Source organism: Vipera ursinii, assembly GCF_947247035.1.
Source record: "Vipera ursinii genome assembly, chromosome: 4".
Lineage (NCBI taxonomy): Eukaryota > Metazoa > Chordata > Lepidosauria > Squamata > Viperidae > Vipera > Vipera ursinii.
In genome coordinates this window covers 90,615,648-90,631,275 of record NC_139514.1, presented here as the reverse complement: position 1 = coordinate 90,631,275, position 15,628 = coordinate 90,615,648, and the positions used below count along the sequence as shown (strand labels likewise).

Genomic DNA, 15,628 nt, shown 5'->3' with positions numbered 1-15,628 from the left:
CCCACTCTTTAACATTTATATAGAATGGTCAAATCTGTAATCATACCATTGGCATGTCCACTTATATAACTTGCTTGGCATTCAGCAAGTTTGATATTTATGTCCTAATGTTTTACGTTTATATCAAAATAATTCCAGATGACATCTGTACACTTCAGTGAGGAATGACATCTAGCAAGCAAAGTTTATTTATTTATTTATTTATTTATATATTTATTTATTTATTTATTTATTTATTTATTTTTGGGACTTATATGCCGCCCTATCTCCCGAAGGACTCAGGGTGGCTAACAATAAAAAACAATACAAAAATTAAAAAAAGAATTAAATAACAGCCCCAAAATAAATTGACTACACAGTTGAAAATTAAAACATATTTAAAAACCCCATCATCAATCCAGGTCAGCCTGATGGAAGAAAAAAGTTTTGAGGTTGCGGCGAAAGGACCGGAGGTCCGGGGCCATCCGAAGCTCAAGGGGGAGTTGGTTCCAAAGGGCTGGTGCTCCCACAGAGAAGGCCCTCCCCCTGGGGGTCGCCAGCCGACATTATCTGGCCGACGGCACCCTGAGGAGGCCCTCTTTGTGTGAGCGCACTGGGCGATGGGAAGTCGTCCCCGGTAGCAGACGGTCCTGCAAATATCCCGGGCCTAAGCCATGTAGGGCTTTAAAGGTAAGTACCAGCACCTTAAATCTCGCCCGGAAGACAACTGGTAGCCAATGCAGCTCACACAGGAGGGGTGTAATATGGGAGTATCGGGATGCTCCCATCACTACCCGCGTGGCCGCATTCTGCACCAGCTGAAGCCTCCGGGTGGTCAAGGGCAGCCCCATGTAGAGAGCATTGCAGTAATCTATCCGAGAGGTAACGAGTGCATGAGTGACCGTACGTAGGGCATCTCGGTCCAGATAGGGGCGCAACTGACGCAACTGGCGCACCAGACGAACCTGGCGAAAGTTGCAATATTTATTTAGAGTAATGAAATTGAAACCCATGTATGTACAAGATGTCTTCCCCCTCATTTCTTTTGATTTCACAGTTGGCTATTAAGAGATGGGCTTGCAGAAACAGCAAATTATAGGGGCTAAGAATCAATGATAATGTAGTATATGGGAAATGAGGCAGTTGTAATCACAATGGCTACATATCTCATTCAGGATCAGAGACAGTAAACACTGAATAGCAGTTGAAGAGGAAACGTGCCCAGAAAAGGATATTATATCTATATGCTCTTTGCAGAAAATACCTATCTGATTTATAACTTTAAAAATAGATATTACACCCTTTTGAACTTAAAATGGAGGTTAAGTCTCTGAGTCCATAAGTTTTTGCATAACTCATTGTCATGTGTTGAAGTTTAAGTTCCTATAAATTTATAATCATGTAATTGTATGTAGAATGTAGTCATCTATTGGGTTATGTGGAACATTTTTATTGTAATCTTAATTATATAATCTTATATGAAAGTGTACATTAAATGTACATTATCTCTGTGAAGATAAATTAACATTCAGTTTAATCTTATGTATTTCCATCTTCCTAACAGCTCACAGAGTTATTGGATGTTTCAATGGAATTGGGATGTTTCCTGGCAGGAGCACTTATTTCTTCTCAGGGTCACATGGTTACTGAGGAGGTTATATCCTGTATTGAACCAATACGTGACTTTCTTGCTATCATATTCTTTGCATCTATAGGTAATTTATTACAGAATCATATATAAATGACATATAAAATTTAACAAATTTGATTATTTATAAGCATGAAGAACATAATACAAGGTTTCTAATCTAGGCAAAGTTGTGATGCTCTTCTAGAATTAGAAATGTGGATGAGAGAATGAGAGAAACTGATAAAGTATATGGATTACTTATTGCAATATTCAGTTTCCAACTTTTTTGGAAACAAGTTTTTTTAATGTAAACAATAGACTTAGAGGATAAATGGTACTTGCCATTACTACATCTGTGGTCTTTCCTGCATTTTAGCCATTTATTGGAACCATGTTCACATCTTACTGATATTTTCTAAATTATATTTTAAGCAATTATTAAACAGTATTAAACCTTAGAAAATTACTTAAAAGCAGGCATTCAGAAATGCGATTATCAGTTAGTTAGGGTAATTTTGTCAAAAAAAGAAGCTGAAGCAAAAAAAATCAGTAATAAAATAGAGAAACAATAACATGCTCCCCAAGGACTACTCAGAAAATATTTCTTCCACATACTACACTTCAGACCTCTATACAAATATTGATGACCGCTTTGATTTGATATATTGTCTTTCAAAATTTTGGAAATGAAGATCACCTTATTTTTCCATTTCATACATGGAAAAAAAAAAGCCTGATAAAACTTTCAGGAAAAGTAATGGGAAGTATTCCTTTTTCTTTTTTCTTTTGCAGGTCTTCATGTATTTCCCACATTTGTAATATATGAACTCACAGTCCTGCTGTTTCTTACACTTTCAGTGGTGATAATGAAGGTATTAATATTTTCCTAATAGGACTAGTTGTTAATGGAGATTTATAATATGTATGATTACCCCTGTCCCCATGTGTGCCACAGCTGTTATGCATAGTAGACAGCTGGCAAGAACAGCCAAACTTACTAGTATATACACTTCTCTTGTGGGTCTTTTCAAGAGGACTGGAGTCACAAATAATTTAATATATACTGTTTTTCACTAATGCTATTTTAATAATTTGATGTTATTAAAGTATCAGTTGTGGGCACCATTAATGTTTTTTTCCATATTCACCAGTCCAGGGTTGTGTTTTACCTCGGTTGGTAGATGATGAATGTCTTGTGTCAGCTAAATGTTAGATAGAGATATTTATAAATGTATATATTATATAATTATATATTATAATTATATATAATACATTATAGAGAATTATAATCAGTGCAGTTTTGTTCATTTCTCTAGCATGTCTCAATACAATCAAAGTATGAGATAATTGAGAGCAAATTGGCTGTTGAGTATTTGACTAGGATGTGAGGGCGATCTGGCTGCGACATCTGTCACCCCATTGATCGCCAGGGTTGATTCGGCTGATCTGGCTGGCTAGGCGGGTGTCCCCTTCCTCTCTCACCGCTCCATGTGCGTCCCTCCCGAAGCTGTGCGCTCGGTGGAAGAGGACGACCATCCCAGATAGGAGTGTACCGATCTTCGGTCAAGGGTATACAAGTATTTGACTATTTCTTGCTTTTTTTTTTTAGCTTTAAATTTACAGCTTAAATCCCATGTCCCTTGAAGCCGGTAACGAATGCTTCCATCCAAACATTTTTGCAGATAGCATTCAAAACAAAATGGCCCAGCAGACTGAGATGTAAATAGGAAAACTTGACTTGTGGAAGCTAAACTTCAAGAGGCTATGTCTGCCTGATTTTAATTCGTTTTTTACCATCCCATTCCATGTATTACATTCCAGAACTTTGTTCAAGGCTGTTCTTTTTTTTTTTAATGGAGATATTTGGAGATAGGAGACTGCTGTACATACTGACTCTATAAGTGACAATAGTAGCCCTTTTAATATGTGTCAATACGTGAAATGTGTCAAAACGTGTAAAAAAGATGTGCAACTTGGGTCATGCAGTTATGACTTTTTTAACCCTCTCTAGATGGCTCTGGAATTACTTGAATTAAGTTCTATCACTGAACTCTTCATATCAATATAGTTCATTGATGATTTCTTGATTTTGACTTTTTAAAATAGTCCATTGAATTCCATTGATTTTTTTTAAAAAGATAAGCTTGTTTGTTCCACTGTTTTTTCTAAAAACAGTCTTTCTCTTAAGTTTTTCCTGGCAGTACTTGTCCTTTCCATGATTCTTCCAAAGAACAGCCAGTATATCAAATGGATTGTATCAGCAGGCTTGGCTCAAGTCAGTGAGTTTTCCTTTGTCCTGGGAAGCAGAGCACGCAGAGCTGGAATAATTTCTCGAGAGGTGAGCTATGATTGATAGTTTCTTTTATATTTTGGAGGATGTAATAAAATGCTAGACTAGATATTATATAGTTTCTTCTGTCACTTTATTTTCATGGAACAGTAACAAAGGACAAGGACATTTGATTAATCCTTTTCCTTCAAACTAATTTTCCATCTAAAAATATCTTCCATAAGACTGGATGCAAAAAAATGGGAAAAATCTATCAAAAATGCTATTTTCAATTAAGTGATTTTTATCTTCCCATCACATTCCTCTGGACCTCTACAGATACTCGACTTGCAACCATTCATTTAGTGACTGTTTAAAGTTACAATGGTACTGAAAAAAGTGACTTATGACCGGTTTTCACACTTAGGATCATTGTAGCATCTCCATGGTTATGTGATCAGAATTCAGATGCTAGGCAGCTAGTTCAGATTTATGATGATTAGTGTCCTGGGGACATGTAATCCCCTTTTGTGACAAGCAGTCAGTGGGGAAGCCAGATTCACTTAACAACTGTGGCAACAAATGTCTCTTAGCAGCAGAAATTTGGGGCTCAATTTTGGTCATACGTTAAGGACTACCTTACTGACATTGTTCCAGAGGTTGCAAGATATTCAGGAAGATTAAGTGAAAGTTGCCCCGGCATTTTCCACTGGCATGAGCCAAGAAGAGCAAATATCATGTGTCATTTCTTAATATAGCTTATTTTTCATTGTCTTTATTTTTTGCTCGAATAGTGACATCATCTTTAATATCTTAAGTAGCATAACATAACAGTATTTGGGCATTACACTGCCTAGAACAGATTAGTAGATTTGTGGGGGCCGGGAGGTTAAATGCTGTTCCTTAGCTGTTTTCATGACAGCATCAGCAACTCTTTAAACTATCTGATTTTGGAAACTTAACACCTTAAAACCATGGTAAGATAGGATTGCTGACATTTTAATGATCTGAAGTCTATGAGGAAACTGGAAAATTTAATGACATGAATACATCCTGAAGGCTAATACTGAAGTAGCAGAGACAGAGCTGGAGTCTTTGAATAAGAACAGAGAATAGTATTGGGCTAATGGCAGATTAGGATTGTGTTTGTAATCAAGCTTTCCAGAGTCATTGACGGAGATGGGCGGCCATAGAAACAGAATGAATGAATGAAATTATGAGGAAGCTAGGAAAGGAATGGGACACAGATCAGTCCATTCAATTTTTATATAATTTTAATTCGAATTTACAAAGATTAAAAAATACACACTAACTTTTTTAAAAAGAAAAATTAAAAAGTACAAGAAGGCCAAAGGAAAAAATATATAGAAAAAAGAAATAAAGAAATGGTTCTCCCTTCATCAAGACAAGTACAATTTTAATAACTTATCACCTTCTCTGATACTATAACAAAAGATGTCTTCTTCCTATCTCAGCTTTTATCAATAAACAAATTCTTAAAGCCCCCTTATTCAACCCTAATCAACAAAAGCCCATTAAATATTTTGTTCCATTGTGTATCAATGGGTCTCTTCTTTAATTTATAATTGTTAGTGTCCATAAAGAATCTGAACTATGGGGTTGGGCATGATGTCTCTAAACCCTCCACTGTATTACAATCTCATGGGGAGCATGTGTGGGTAATCCTAAATTCTCTTCCTTGTCCCTTTGCTGGCTTTTCATTCTGCTCCAGTCATTTTCTATTGCTTCCCCAGAAAGCCATTCAAATAAAGAAATATAGAAAATTGCATGCTGACTTCTTCTATCTTGGGTTGATTAGGTCATTGCCAAGTCATTAAGTATTCAAGCTGAGCAGGTTGTCCAGGTATAGCACAATTATGTTATTTTTAACAGTTAAGTTTTAAGCACTTATAATGTGCTCCTGATTTAAAATGTAAATAAAAATATAGATAACATTTTATTTTCCAATTTCTAGGTCTACCTCCTTATACTGAGTGTGACTACTCTAAGTTTACTGCTTGCACCAGCACTGTGGAGAGCTGCAATTATGAAATGTGTACCAAGATCTGAAAGACGATTGTATGCCTGAAAACCTTTAGTTCACGTGCTTCAGAGAAGGAAGCCTCTTTAGATAATACATTTCATATGTCATTTAGCTTACTACAAGCCTTATACTGGTTTCAGTTCATGAAACAGAAATGTAACATTTTTCATAATACATTTTGATTTTTAGAATACTGAATATATGTTAGATTTTTCCAAAATTTGATTTTTTTAAAAAAAATCTATGAATCCAATAATTAATGTGCCTTTTACAGGATTATTTTCCAGTCCATGCAGCAAATGAACATTTATAGTGCCTGTGGTACTGTTATAAGACAACCACCCAATTAGTATCTATTGAAACATTGGTCACAAAAGTTTTTTCCCCAAAGCAATATAAGTTTTTCATTCAAATACAGGATTTAAAACTGCTCTGAGAACTGTAAATTATATTCCTAAGAATATCTCACTGCATTATTTTTAAAAATAATTACATATAATAATTTATTATAATGATTTATGGTCTGAAACATGGTTAATAGTGATCAGAATAACTTCTAGTATGACTACCAACGTCTTTTTATACTAATGATAACTGTTAATTAAAAGTGTTCTTGGGGGATATTTAATTTTGTAGTTCTATTTATTGGATATATAGCTGAATTAGAATATGTTGTCATGTTGAACTGGCCTTTGAGTATAAATAAATGATTAATTACTACGCTTTTTAAAATGAAAAAAATCCTTAAATTATATTGCTCCATAGTATATGCAAAAGGGACGCGGTGGCTCAGTGGGTTAGGACGCTGAACTTGTCGATCGGAAGGTCGGCAGTTTGGTGGGTCGAATCCCGAGTGCTGCGTAGCAGAGTGAGCGCCTGTTACTCGTCCCAGCTTCTGCCAACCTAGCAGTTCGAAAGCACGTAAAAATGCAAGTAGAAAAACAGGGACCACTACAGTGGGAAGGTAACAGCGTTCCGTGCTAGTCATGCCGGCCAAAATATAGATTAAATATTACTTTCTAAAGTTACAGAAGGTATCTGTAAAAGTTGCAAACTGAAATATTATTTCTGGACATAACATTGGAAGTGAAAAACCTAAAGAATACAGGTAGTTCTTGTTTAGCAAACACAATCCGGACTGGCAACTCAGTCATTAAGCAAAGTGGTTGCTAAATGAAAATGCGTTTATGATTTTATTGAGCTTTCCAGGCTTGTAAATGCAAGGGTTGGTTATAGTTAATTTTTTTCATCACCATCGTAACAGTGAACAGCCACTAAACTACCTGTGCTACCTTTTCTCCAACTTAAAACGTGGACAGAACATTTGTGTTGTAATATTTCTATTCAAGAAATCAGTAGCAGATATGCGCACAGGTATATACTGAGTCAAATACTTTTCTATTTTAAATATTAATATTTTTGTATGCTTTTCTGATTTTGGGCAAAAGGTAAAGGTAAAGGTTCCCCCGCACATGCGTGCTAGTCGTTTCCGACTCTAGGGGCCGGTGCTCATCTCCGTTTCAAAGCCGAAGAGCCAGCGCTTGTCCGAGGACGTATCCGTGGTCATGTGGCCGGCATGACTAGACGCCAAAGGCGCACGGAACGCTGTTACCTTCCCACCGTAGTGGTCCCTATTTTTCTACTTGCATTTTGACGTGCTTTCGAACTGCTAGGTTGGCAGAAGCTGGGGCGAGTAACAGGCGCTCACTCTGTTACGCGGCACTCGGGATTCGACCCGCCAAACTGCTGACCTTCCGATCGACAAGCTCAGCGTCCTAACCCACTGAGCCACCGTATGTATGCAAATGTATGTTTTAAAAGTATGTAACATTCTCAATATCCTCAGAGTCAAATAGTGCAAGAAAACTGCCTTTACAATAATATGGGTTGATAAGGCAGGAACAAATTAAAGCTGTGGCATCAACCTTCCTTTGGTTGAACTACCTTTTACTAAATCCTGTTCCTTACAGAAATGTGCTGAAGCCGATTGTGCAAATAGATAAGGACATTTTAAGAGGCAGTATGTTTTATTTATTTTATTTTTATTTTAATTCCATTTATATCCCGCCCTTCTCCGAAGACTCAGGGCGGCTTACAAGCTTAGCAGTAGCCTTCATTCTATGTATATGCCTGCTTGTTAGGGCTTTCACACACACCCCCAAGCGGCATTATTACAAAGTCAGCTTAATTGCCCCCAACAATCTGGGTCCTCATTTTACCTACCTCGGAAGGATGGAAGGCTGAGTCAACCTTGAGCCTGGTGGGATGCGAACCTGCACTAATTGCAGGCAGCTGGTGTTACTTAAGGAGGCATTAGCCCACTGCTCCACCAAAAGCCCATTCTTCTAATCCCCATTTAAAGATGAGCGACTATAACATATTGAATGTACAAATAAATAAATGTAATATATAAGCAGGGAAAATTTTAAATGTGCAGGGAAAGCCCCCAAAATAGTAAAGTCGAATCCTTGGACTTCCATCTCCGGTATCCATATGGTCTCCCTCCTGAATTAATATCCTCTCTCTCTCTCCCCTAAATGGCTTTCTGCGGCTTCCTACTTTGGAATCAGCTCATCCACAAAGATTATTAATGATAGGCTGCTTCTGGAAAATGACCGACAATGCATTTCTTAACAAGCCCACCTCTTCCATCTCGCTATAATCCGGTGTGCCAGTATCGCAACCATTCAATACAATAAGCCTGTTCGAATGGACTTCGACATATCCTTCTTGGCCCTTGAACACATGAGAATTTCAAGACGCCACCAATAACCTACTTTTGCAATGGCTTAAAGCTGCTCCGCTCCTGTCTATGGAAGGAAAGAGGGCAGGCGGGGGATTATTCATGCCCCCCTCCAGTGGGCGGGGCAGCCCTTCTCCCGACTGAGCCTTGCATTTCGCGAGGGCGGGGCTCTCAACGGGGGTGGGGGCAGCTGGCGGATTCCGAAGCCGACAGCAACCGCTAGCGCAGGGGTCGGCAACCTCGGCTCTTTTATGACTCGTGGACTTCAACTCCCAGAATTCCTGAGCCAGCTATGCTGGCTCAGGAATTCTGGGAGTTGAAGTCCACGAGTCATAAAAGAGCCGAGGTTGCCGACCCCTGCGGTAGCACATTTGGTCTCCGGGAGCAAAAAAAAAAAAAAGGCGTGTTGGAATCCCGAAGGCGCGAAAACCTGACGCATGCGCGCGGTTTTCTTTGCGCCGCCCCGTAGGCTTGGCTAAACAAACGTCCGGCGTGAGGAGACGGGGGGGGGGGGAGGGCGTAACGAGCTCCTCGCGTTTGTCTATGTGGGGCACGTTTCCCTCCGTGACGTCAGCTCCAGCGCGTAGCGTCACTCCGGAGGGACGCACGAAAGTGTAAGTTTCAATTTTTTCCTCCCTTCTTCCTGCCAACCGCCAAGAAAATCCTCCTTGTTGGGATCGCGGCGGGAGAGAAAGCGGGGGCCAGCGGCGCTCCTCGATCGTTCTCGGCCGCCTTCTGTGCAAGGAAGCGTGAACAGGTGTGAGGGGCAGCTCCGGCGAGTCTAGGACGACTGCCCGCCGGACCCTCGGGGACAGGAAGGAGAGCGCGGCTTGACAGGCAGGGGTTGATAGAGCTTCGGAGAGAGGCGAGGGCCAGCTCTGCCGCCGCATTATTCTGTTTTATGCTTTCCGGAAAGCAGCTCCCCGCCGCCTAACGAGGCGCCTTCAGGGTTTTTTCCCCTCAATCCTTGCACGCGGATTTGGCGTGCAGCAGCCACCGCGGACCCTCGCTCCCAGCCAACGTGCAGAAGAAGCTGCACCCTCAAGGGCTGCAGACAGTTTAGACTTGGAGGGACTTGCGACTTTCGTGCTAAAGCGGGTCGGGCCGTCCACCTTTCGCTCCCACCCGGGCCCTTTGCGAGGAACGTCTCCCGCTTCCGCGCCCCCGAAGGAACCAGACCGGGGAGTTGGATGGCAGCGCTGCGAGGAACGGCGATTTTTTTGATTTTAATTTAAAAAAAAAAAGCCTTGCATTCTTCCCGCTTTGTCATTACTGCGGGATAGTTTTCACTTCGCGACTGGTGCAACGGGCGGGGGGCTGCTGAAGCGTCCCTCGCAAGTACAGCTCCTGCCGGCGAGGGCGCCCGCCGGGTCTCCTCCCCCCCGGGGGGGGAGTTTAGGAGGGCCGTGCATTGCACATGTGCAGTTGGCATCTCTGGCTCCTGTGAGAGCGCGGCGGCGGCGGCGCTGTGGGTGGGGGAATCGCTCGGGAGTGCGCGGTGGGGGATGGAGTTGGCTCTCGGCTACTCCTCGCCCGCGCTTCAGGTACCCGGGGGGAGGAGGGCGGGCGGGCGGGCGCGAGGACAGGTGGCAGGGAAAGAGGAAGCGGCTGCCGGGTATCGCCGCCGCCACCACCGCCGCTGCTTCTGTGGCGGAGCATTAAGGCGGGATGGTTTAACATGAGGAAGAGACCCTCTTCTCTTCCCTCGACCTCTTCAGTCCGCCGACCCTCCCCCTTCCCTCCTCGGGCCGGTGACACAGGAACCAGGGGGAGAGTGGTGCCTGGGTGGCCCGCGTCCCTCTCCGGAGGCAGTTGTGTGGCGGGACTAGACTTCCAGGGCTCTGGCCGGGCTTCTGAGGCCCTGGAGAGGGGCGGGTAGGTGCAGGAGGCGGGGGCTGGCGAGACTTGTTCTCTGAAGCACAGATGCTGCTGCTGCTGCTGCTTCTGCTTGCTTTCCACCGGGGCTGAGGGCCCCCTCCTCTTCCTCCTCGTGGAAACATTACATAAATTGCCTCGGCCTGCTTGGCTATTTGCGCAGAGGAAGCGGCGTGCGTTTTGTTTAGGATTGGGAAAGAGTGCATTGGGGGTTGGGCCCCGAGGCCTAGCAATTGTAATGCAGTGAATGGGGCAGGCGTTACACGCTTAGGTTGTGCATATCTTTATGAAGCATAATCATCCACAGCAACTCGGTGCACGGTTGGATAGGACCTTATCTTGCCCATGTTTCTCGGTTTAGATTGTTTTTTTTTATTATTTTTCTCCCTAAGAAAGAAACTTAAATTCCTTGAGAACTAAGCTGCCCCATATGTGAGGGGGAGCGTTTGCAAATCTTATTTTAAATCCAAGCTGGATGACTAACAATATCTGAGCACTGTTGGTATTCAATATAAAATGTGTGAGAGTTTACACTTAACTATATTCTTCCCTTTCTTTTTCAGAATATAATACAACTGTTTCTAGTCTTCCTGTGGTGATCAGGAGTAAACATTTTGTTTTTGGACTTGGTAACATGGCAAAAGATGTAAGTATAGTAAGTAATACTTATAGAGATTTATTGCTAGGATTAATGAATAATAGAAATTACTTCTGTTGCTAAAATGGCCTCTTGTAGAAGTTGAGCGAAGCAGATATATTTTATTGAATAATAACGATATCAGTGGAACTATTACCATATTCTAGGAATGTATAGTAGTATCCTCCCTCAGCATACCTAAACTACCTTTAATATATCACAAACTCCATCCTTTACAAACAAGACAAGTCACATCATACAGTAGCTTATTAGGCAGCTGCTGTGAAAATATGCCATGTGTATCAGAATAGACTACCACTGTAAAGCATGATAAGTACATTTTTATTCTTTTTACTTTAGAAAGAACCAGTTATCAACACTTGATTGTTCTGAAGCAGTTTTATTTGGATCAGTAGTTCTGCCTATTTTCAGCAAAAGAATCATTAAATTTTGCCTACCTTTGTATTTTTCTAAAAATTGACTCCTTTAGATTATTGCGTTGCTATGTCTGTGGATCAAATAATAGGTTTCATAATAATTTGTTTTCATCTGTTGATAGTTTTTAATATCGCCAGAAAGTTTAAATTTGAAGATATAGATAGCTCATCTGATGCTGACTTTGTTTCATGCTTATTTGTATCATAGATATAATATTTTGTAATCATTATCTAGTGAACTAGCTATATTTTTAAATTTCTACTAATATAACCTTATTGTACCTGAATGTGTAAATACAGGTTTTAAACAATATCAGCTTTAATTACATTTTTGATTATTCAAATCATCAGAGAAATTTTGCTTGAAGTTTTAAATCACTATTTCTTAATTATAATTTTCTTCAGAGCTAGAAATGATTCAATTTAATTCTCACATATGTTCCTATATAAGCAGGAACTTAATTGATTGGGTACCCATTTGATACATTATATTTCTAAATCTTGTGATCCATCAAGCCTTCACCCCCTCCAAAAATCACTGTTTCTGATCTACCAAGGTATTGATTGGTCAGTTTCTTTGGTTTTTTGTTTGTTTTAATGATTTACTTATGAAACTCAAGAAGTAGACTATTTCATTTTCAGGAGTCAGCAACTTTATATTTAACTCAAACCATTTAAACTTAAATCAAACCATTTTAAACTGGTCATTATTACTTTAAACTGTATGCCTAAACAAGCTTTCATAGGTATCAGTTACCATAATAGTTTGACTTGAAATCTGTTGCATATCCTAAATATTAATTGAATTGGTATATATATCGTGTGTGTGTGTGTGTGTATGTATATCCCATTAAAATTCAGAACAAGGCAATGATATATACCATTTTCCTGTGTTGCCAGATGAACATGTATCCATTAAGTTCACAAATTAAGTCTGACTTATAGAAGACTTTAATTACCTTTAAACAAAGCATGCAGCTATGTTTGAACATGCTAAGGATTGGATGTAAGCATGCATACTTGGCTACTACATAAATAAGATGTGTTTATTGGATGAGAAATGTTCTTTGCTTGCTAAAATCATAAATAGAATGTTGCAGGATCTGAAGTAGGAATAAGAGTTTTGAATAAGTCTGAGATGATGTGTGTCCTGGGACCCTGAAAACCTTTCTATAATAACTTGAATAAATCATTCAATATCAAAAATCATATTGCTTTTCTTTTAATTAAATGTGTTTAACCTGTACTGTCCAATGACCTTGTGATTCATTTTCAAGTTCAAAATGTCCAGATCAGTATTTGAAACAATTGTTCTGGCATTAAACATATTCCAGTGCTGTTTCAAACTTGGAACACTTCTGGAATAGTTGGATTTATTTCAGTAAACATTTTCAAACACTTTCATGTTAACTTCATAATATCAGCAATGCTTAGTAGCAGAAAGTAACAACTTTTTCTGGTTATTACTTTATCTGCATTCTTGCAGGGTGGGCTTCTTTTGCATGTTGCAACCTAAAAGCTCAACAATATAACAGTGCTACCTATAATGTATATGTAGAGTGCATATTTTGCATTTGTCTGAAAATAAAGCCCAACTGACAACTCATGAGCTCTAATTTTCCAGTAATAAACAGTTTTTTAAAACAGGCAGATAACAATATTTTCTTATCCAGACATATTTTCTTATTTACCTACTCCTTAAACGTAGTTAGTGGTTATTAGGATTATTCTCCAAGTCAACTTGGTTTGGAGAATTTGTTTTTTAAGTCAGTACTGTGAGGTCACATAAAACCACGTGGAATGATCTGCCTCTTTTTGTCTTGAATTTGAGACAGAATTTAGGAACCCTATGTTCTGAGTTGGGAACACTTGAAACTTTTGAATGTTTTACGCATCATAATAAAATACTGTTGCTTATTTTTTTCAATAGTGTACCTTATTAAGAACCTTTAGACATTACATACTCTTAAAAAAACAAATAATTGCTTTTTATTTTACAGACCTGATAATCAGTTTCAAAATACATCACTCTGCTAAACAAAATACATCCTTCACATAAACTTTGATTTTAAAATCGACAGACCTAATTTAATAGCGTTAAAAGATGATGATGATGTATTCTTTCCAGGAAAGGAACCAAAGCTGTCTTTAGAAAGAACTATAAAATTGAAAAGGAATATCTGTTACATATTAAGTGATTGATACTAACATTTCCCTTTGCATTTAAGTGACTGTCTAGCATATGACCTTGTAAGAAAGGATTCTGTGTCTTCGGGGAAAGCATTGATTTCCATAGCATGTTGTCTGCTTCTTTCATACATCTACATTGTATGTACCGAAAGTAATCTAGGAAGTTTAAACTCTTTAAATCATTTTTGCTTTGTGTATTTTGTAAAGATGAGTTAGTTGGGAGTGCTTTGGAACTTCATTTTGACTTGATTAGCTGAACAAATTTATTTTGATTAAATCAGCAATGGGGATTACATTTGTTACTTTTCAAGTATTCTGAACTATTCATTTTAATAAAACAGCTATGAACCTAAAATCAAATTTAATTTAAGATTTTGAGTCTAATAAGAATTAAGAATTAATTTTAATTAATAAGAATTATTTTCTACATAAGTAGTTAATCAGAATTTAAAGATTCCAAATCAAAATCATATCTTCAAGTTTGATGTTCCAGAGTCATATGAATGACTTGATTAAGCCATCTCTGTTAAGTTCTGATATAAACATAAACTGCAATTTGTTTCCAGTTAAGGTGAAAGATAAGTCTCAGGATTATATTGGGCCTTGGTGTAGTGCTCAGCAATAAATTGTGTTGTGAGTTTTATCATTTGTGTTTAAGTGTGATAGCAAATCCTATCTAGTAACCGCAAAAAAGTAGACTTTGTTATCACATGTGCATAATGAAGAATATTTTAAAATTTGTTGGATTATTTAGCAAAGCTGTTTGATCCCAAGTAAAACACACTAGAGAATTCATGAATATTTTATTGTATTAAATTATATTTCACAATCATTTTATACAATTTAAAAATGTGATACATACTGATGTGAGACAAGTATGTGCATATAAAATACAACAGTACGGTAGCTTGTCATCATCTTAAATGTTTGTCCACATTTCAGTCTACAATCCTAATACTTCCTGATGGATTCCCATCCTAGTATTTAATTTGTCTGACTTTGCTTAACTTTTTCTAGAAAGGCAGTGGTTGACTGGACTAAATATGTGTTGATGGAAACTGCTTTTACAAATTAATCTTTATATTTATAAACCTTGAATTGATTTGCTTTTAATTCTTATCTTTCTTAAAGAAATACTTTAATGCAATTATTTATATAGTCCCTGTGATTCTACCCTATCTTTGTAGTTTTAATTGTGAAATGGCCCGGTTGGATAGAGCATATCTCAAATTTCACTCAAAAGGTATTAAATATTTACTTTCTCCAAGTCAGAATAAAGTTCCTTATTTATTATCTGGTGTACTTTTTTGCAGTGATTACAAAATTTATGTGTTTATAATAAAGAATTTCTAATCTTTAGTTCTTTTATTGTAAGTGGGTACTCACAGCGAACTTCATTGTTATGTGAGAAATGTGGGAAAAACACTTTTCTCCTGTTAATGGGAAATTTTACTTTGTCTTAAATAGATTAGTTTTCTTGACTGAGAAAGTTTAGATTGTGCTTTATAATGCAAAATGTATAAAAATGTTGACCTGCTTTCATTGCCACTTTTTGGAGCAGATTGGAACTTTTGGAGCATTGTAGGTAGCTTCAGATTTCAAGATGAGGCAAGAAATTCAGGTCCAGCTTTCTTGAGACTGCTTAAGTTTTAAGTCCTAAAACATATAAAACTTATTTTGTGTACTTGGTTAACAGAATAAAGATCCCAATGAATCCTATTTTAAATGAATGTGTTTTGGTTTACATAAGGTTTAGGAGTGAGACAACTTGATCATTGTTGAAAATCTGTTTAATTAAAACTAGATTTTCTTTTGGTCTTGATG

The 15,628-nt window shown here is 38.4% G+C and overlaps 2 protein-coding genes across 10 annotated transcripts in view; both read left to right on the top strand.

Moving 5' to 3' along the window:
* TMCO3 (transmembrane and coiled-coil domains 3) overlaps positions 1–6,645 on the top strand; it is a 28,154-nt gene extending 21,509 nt beyond the window's left edge. For all 4 annotated transcript variants that reach the window (XM_083363118.1, XM_083363119.1, XM_083363117.1 and 1 more), the window contains 4 exons: positions 1,544–1,694; positions 2,402–2,481; positions 3,798–3,947; positions 5,854–6,645. In XM_083363118.1, the coding sequence (XP_083219244.1) occupies positions 1,544–1,694; positions 2,402–2,481; positions 3,798–3,947; positions 5,854–5,967 (495 nt within the window). In that variant the 3' untranslated portion in view covers positions 5,968–6,645. The remainder of the gene's footprint in view (positions 1–1,543; positions 1,695–2,401; positions 2,482–3,797; positions 3,948–5,853) is intronic.
* A 2,550-nt stretch (positions 6,646–9,195) lies between these two features.
* TFDP1 (transcription factor Dp-1) overlaps positions 9,196–15,628 on the top strand; it is a 46,946-nt gene continuing 40,513 nt past the window's right edge. For 3 of the 6 annotated variants that reach the window (XR_014492587.1, XR_014492588.1, XM_083363132.1), the window contains exons 1-2: positions 10,133–10,209; positions 11,104–11,186. Coding sequence is in view for 4 of the 6 variants with exons in the window: in XM_083363132.1 (XP_083219258.1) it covers positions 11,175–11,186 (12 nt within the window). In the remaining 2 variants the exon portion in view is untranslated. The other 3 variants (XM_083363134.1, XM_083363133.1, XM_083363135.1) reach the window with 3 other exon arrangements.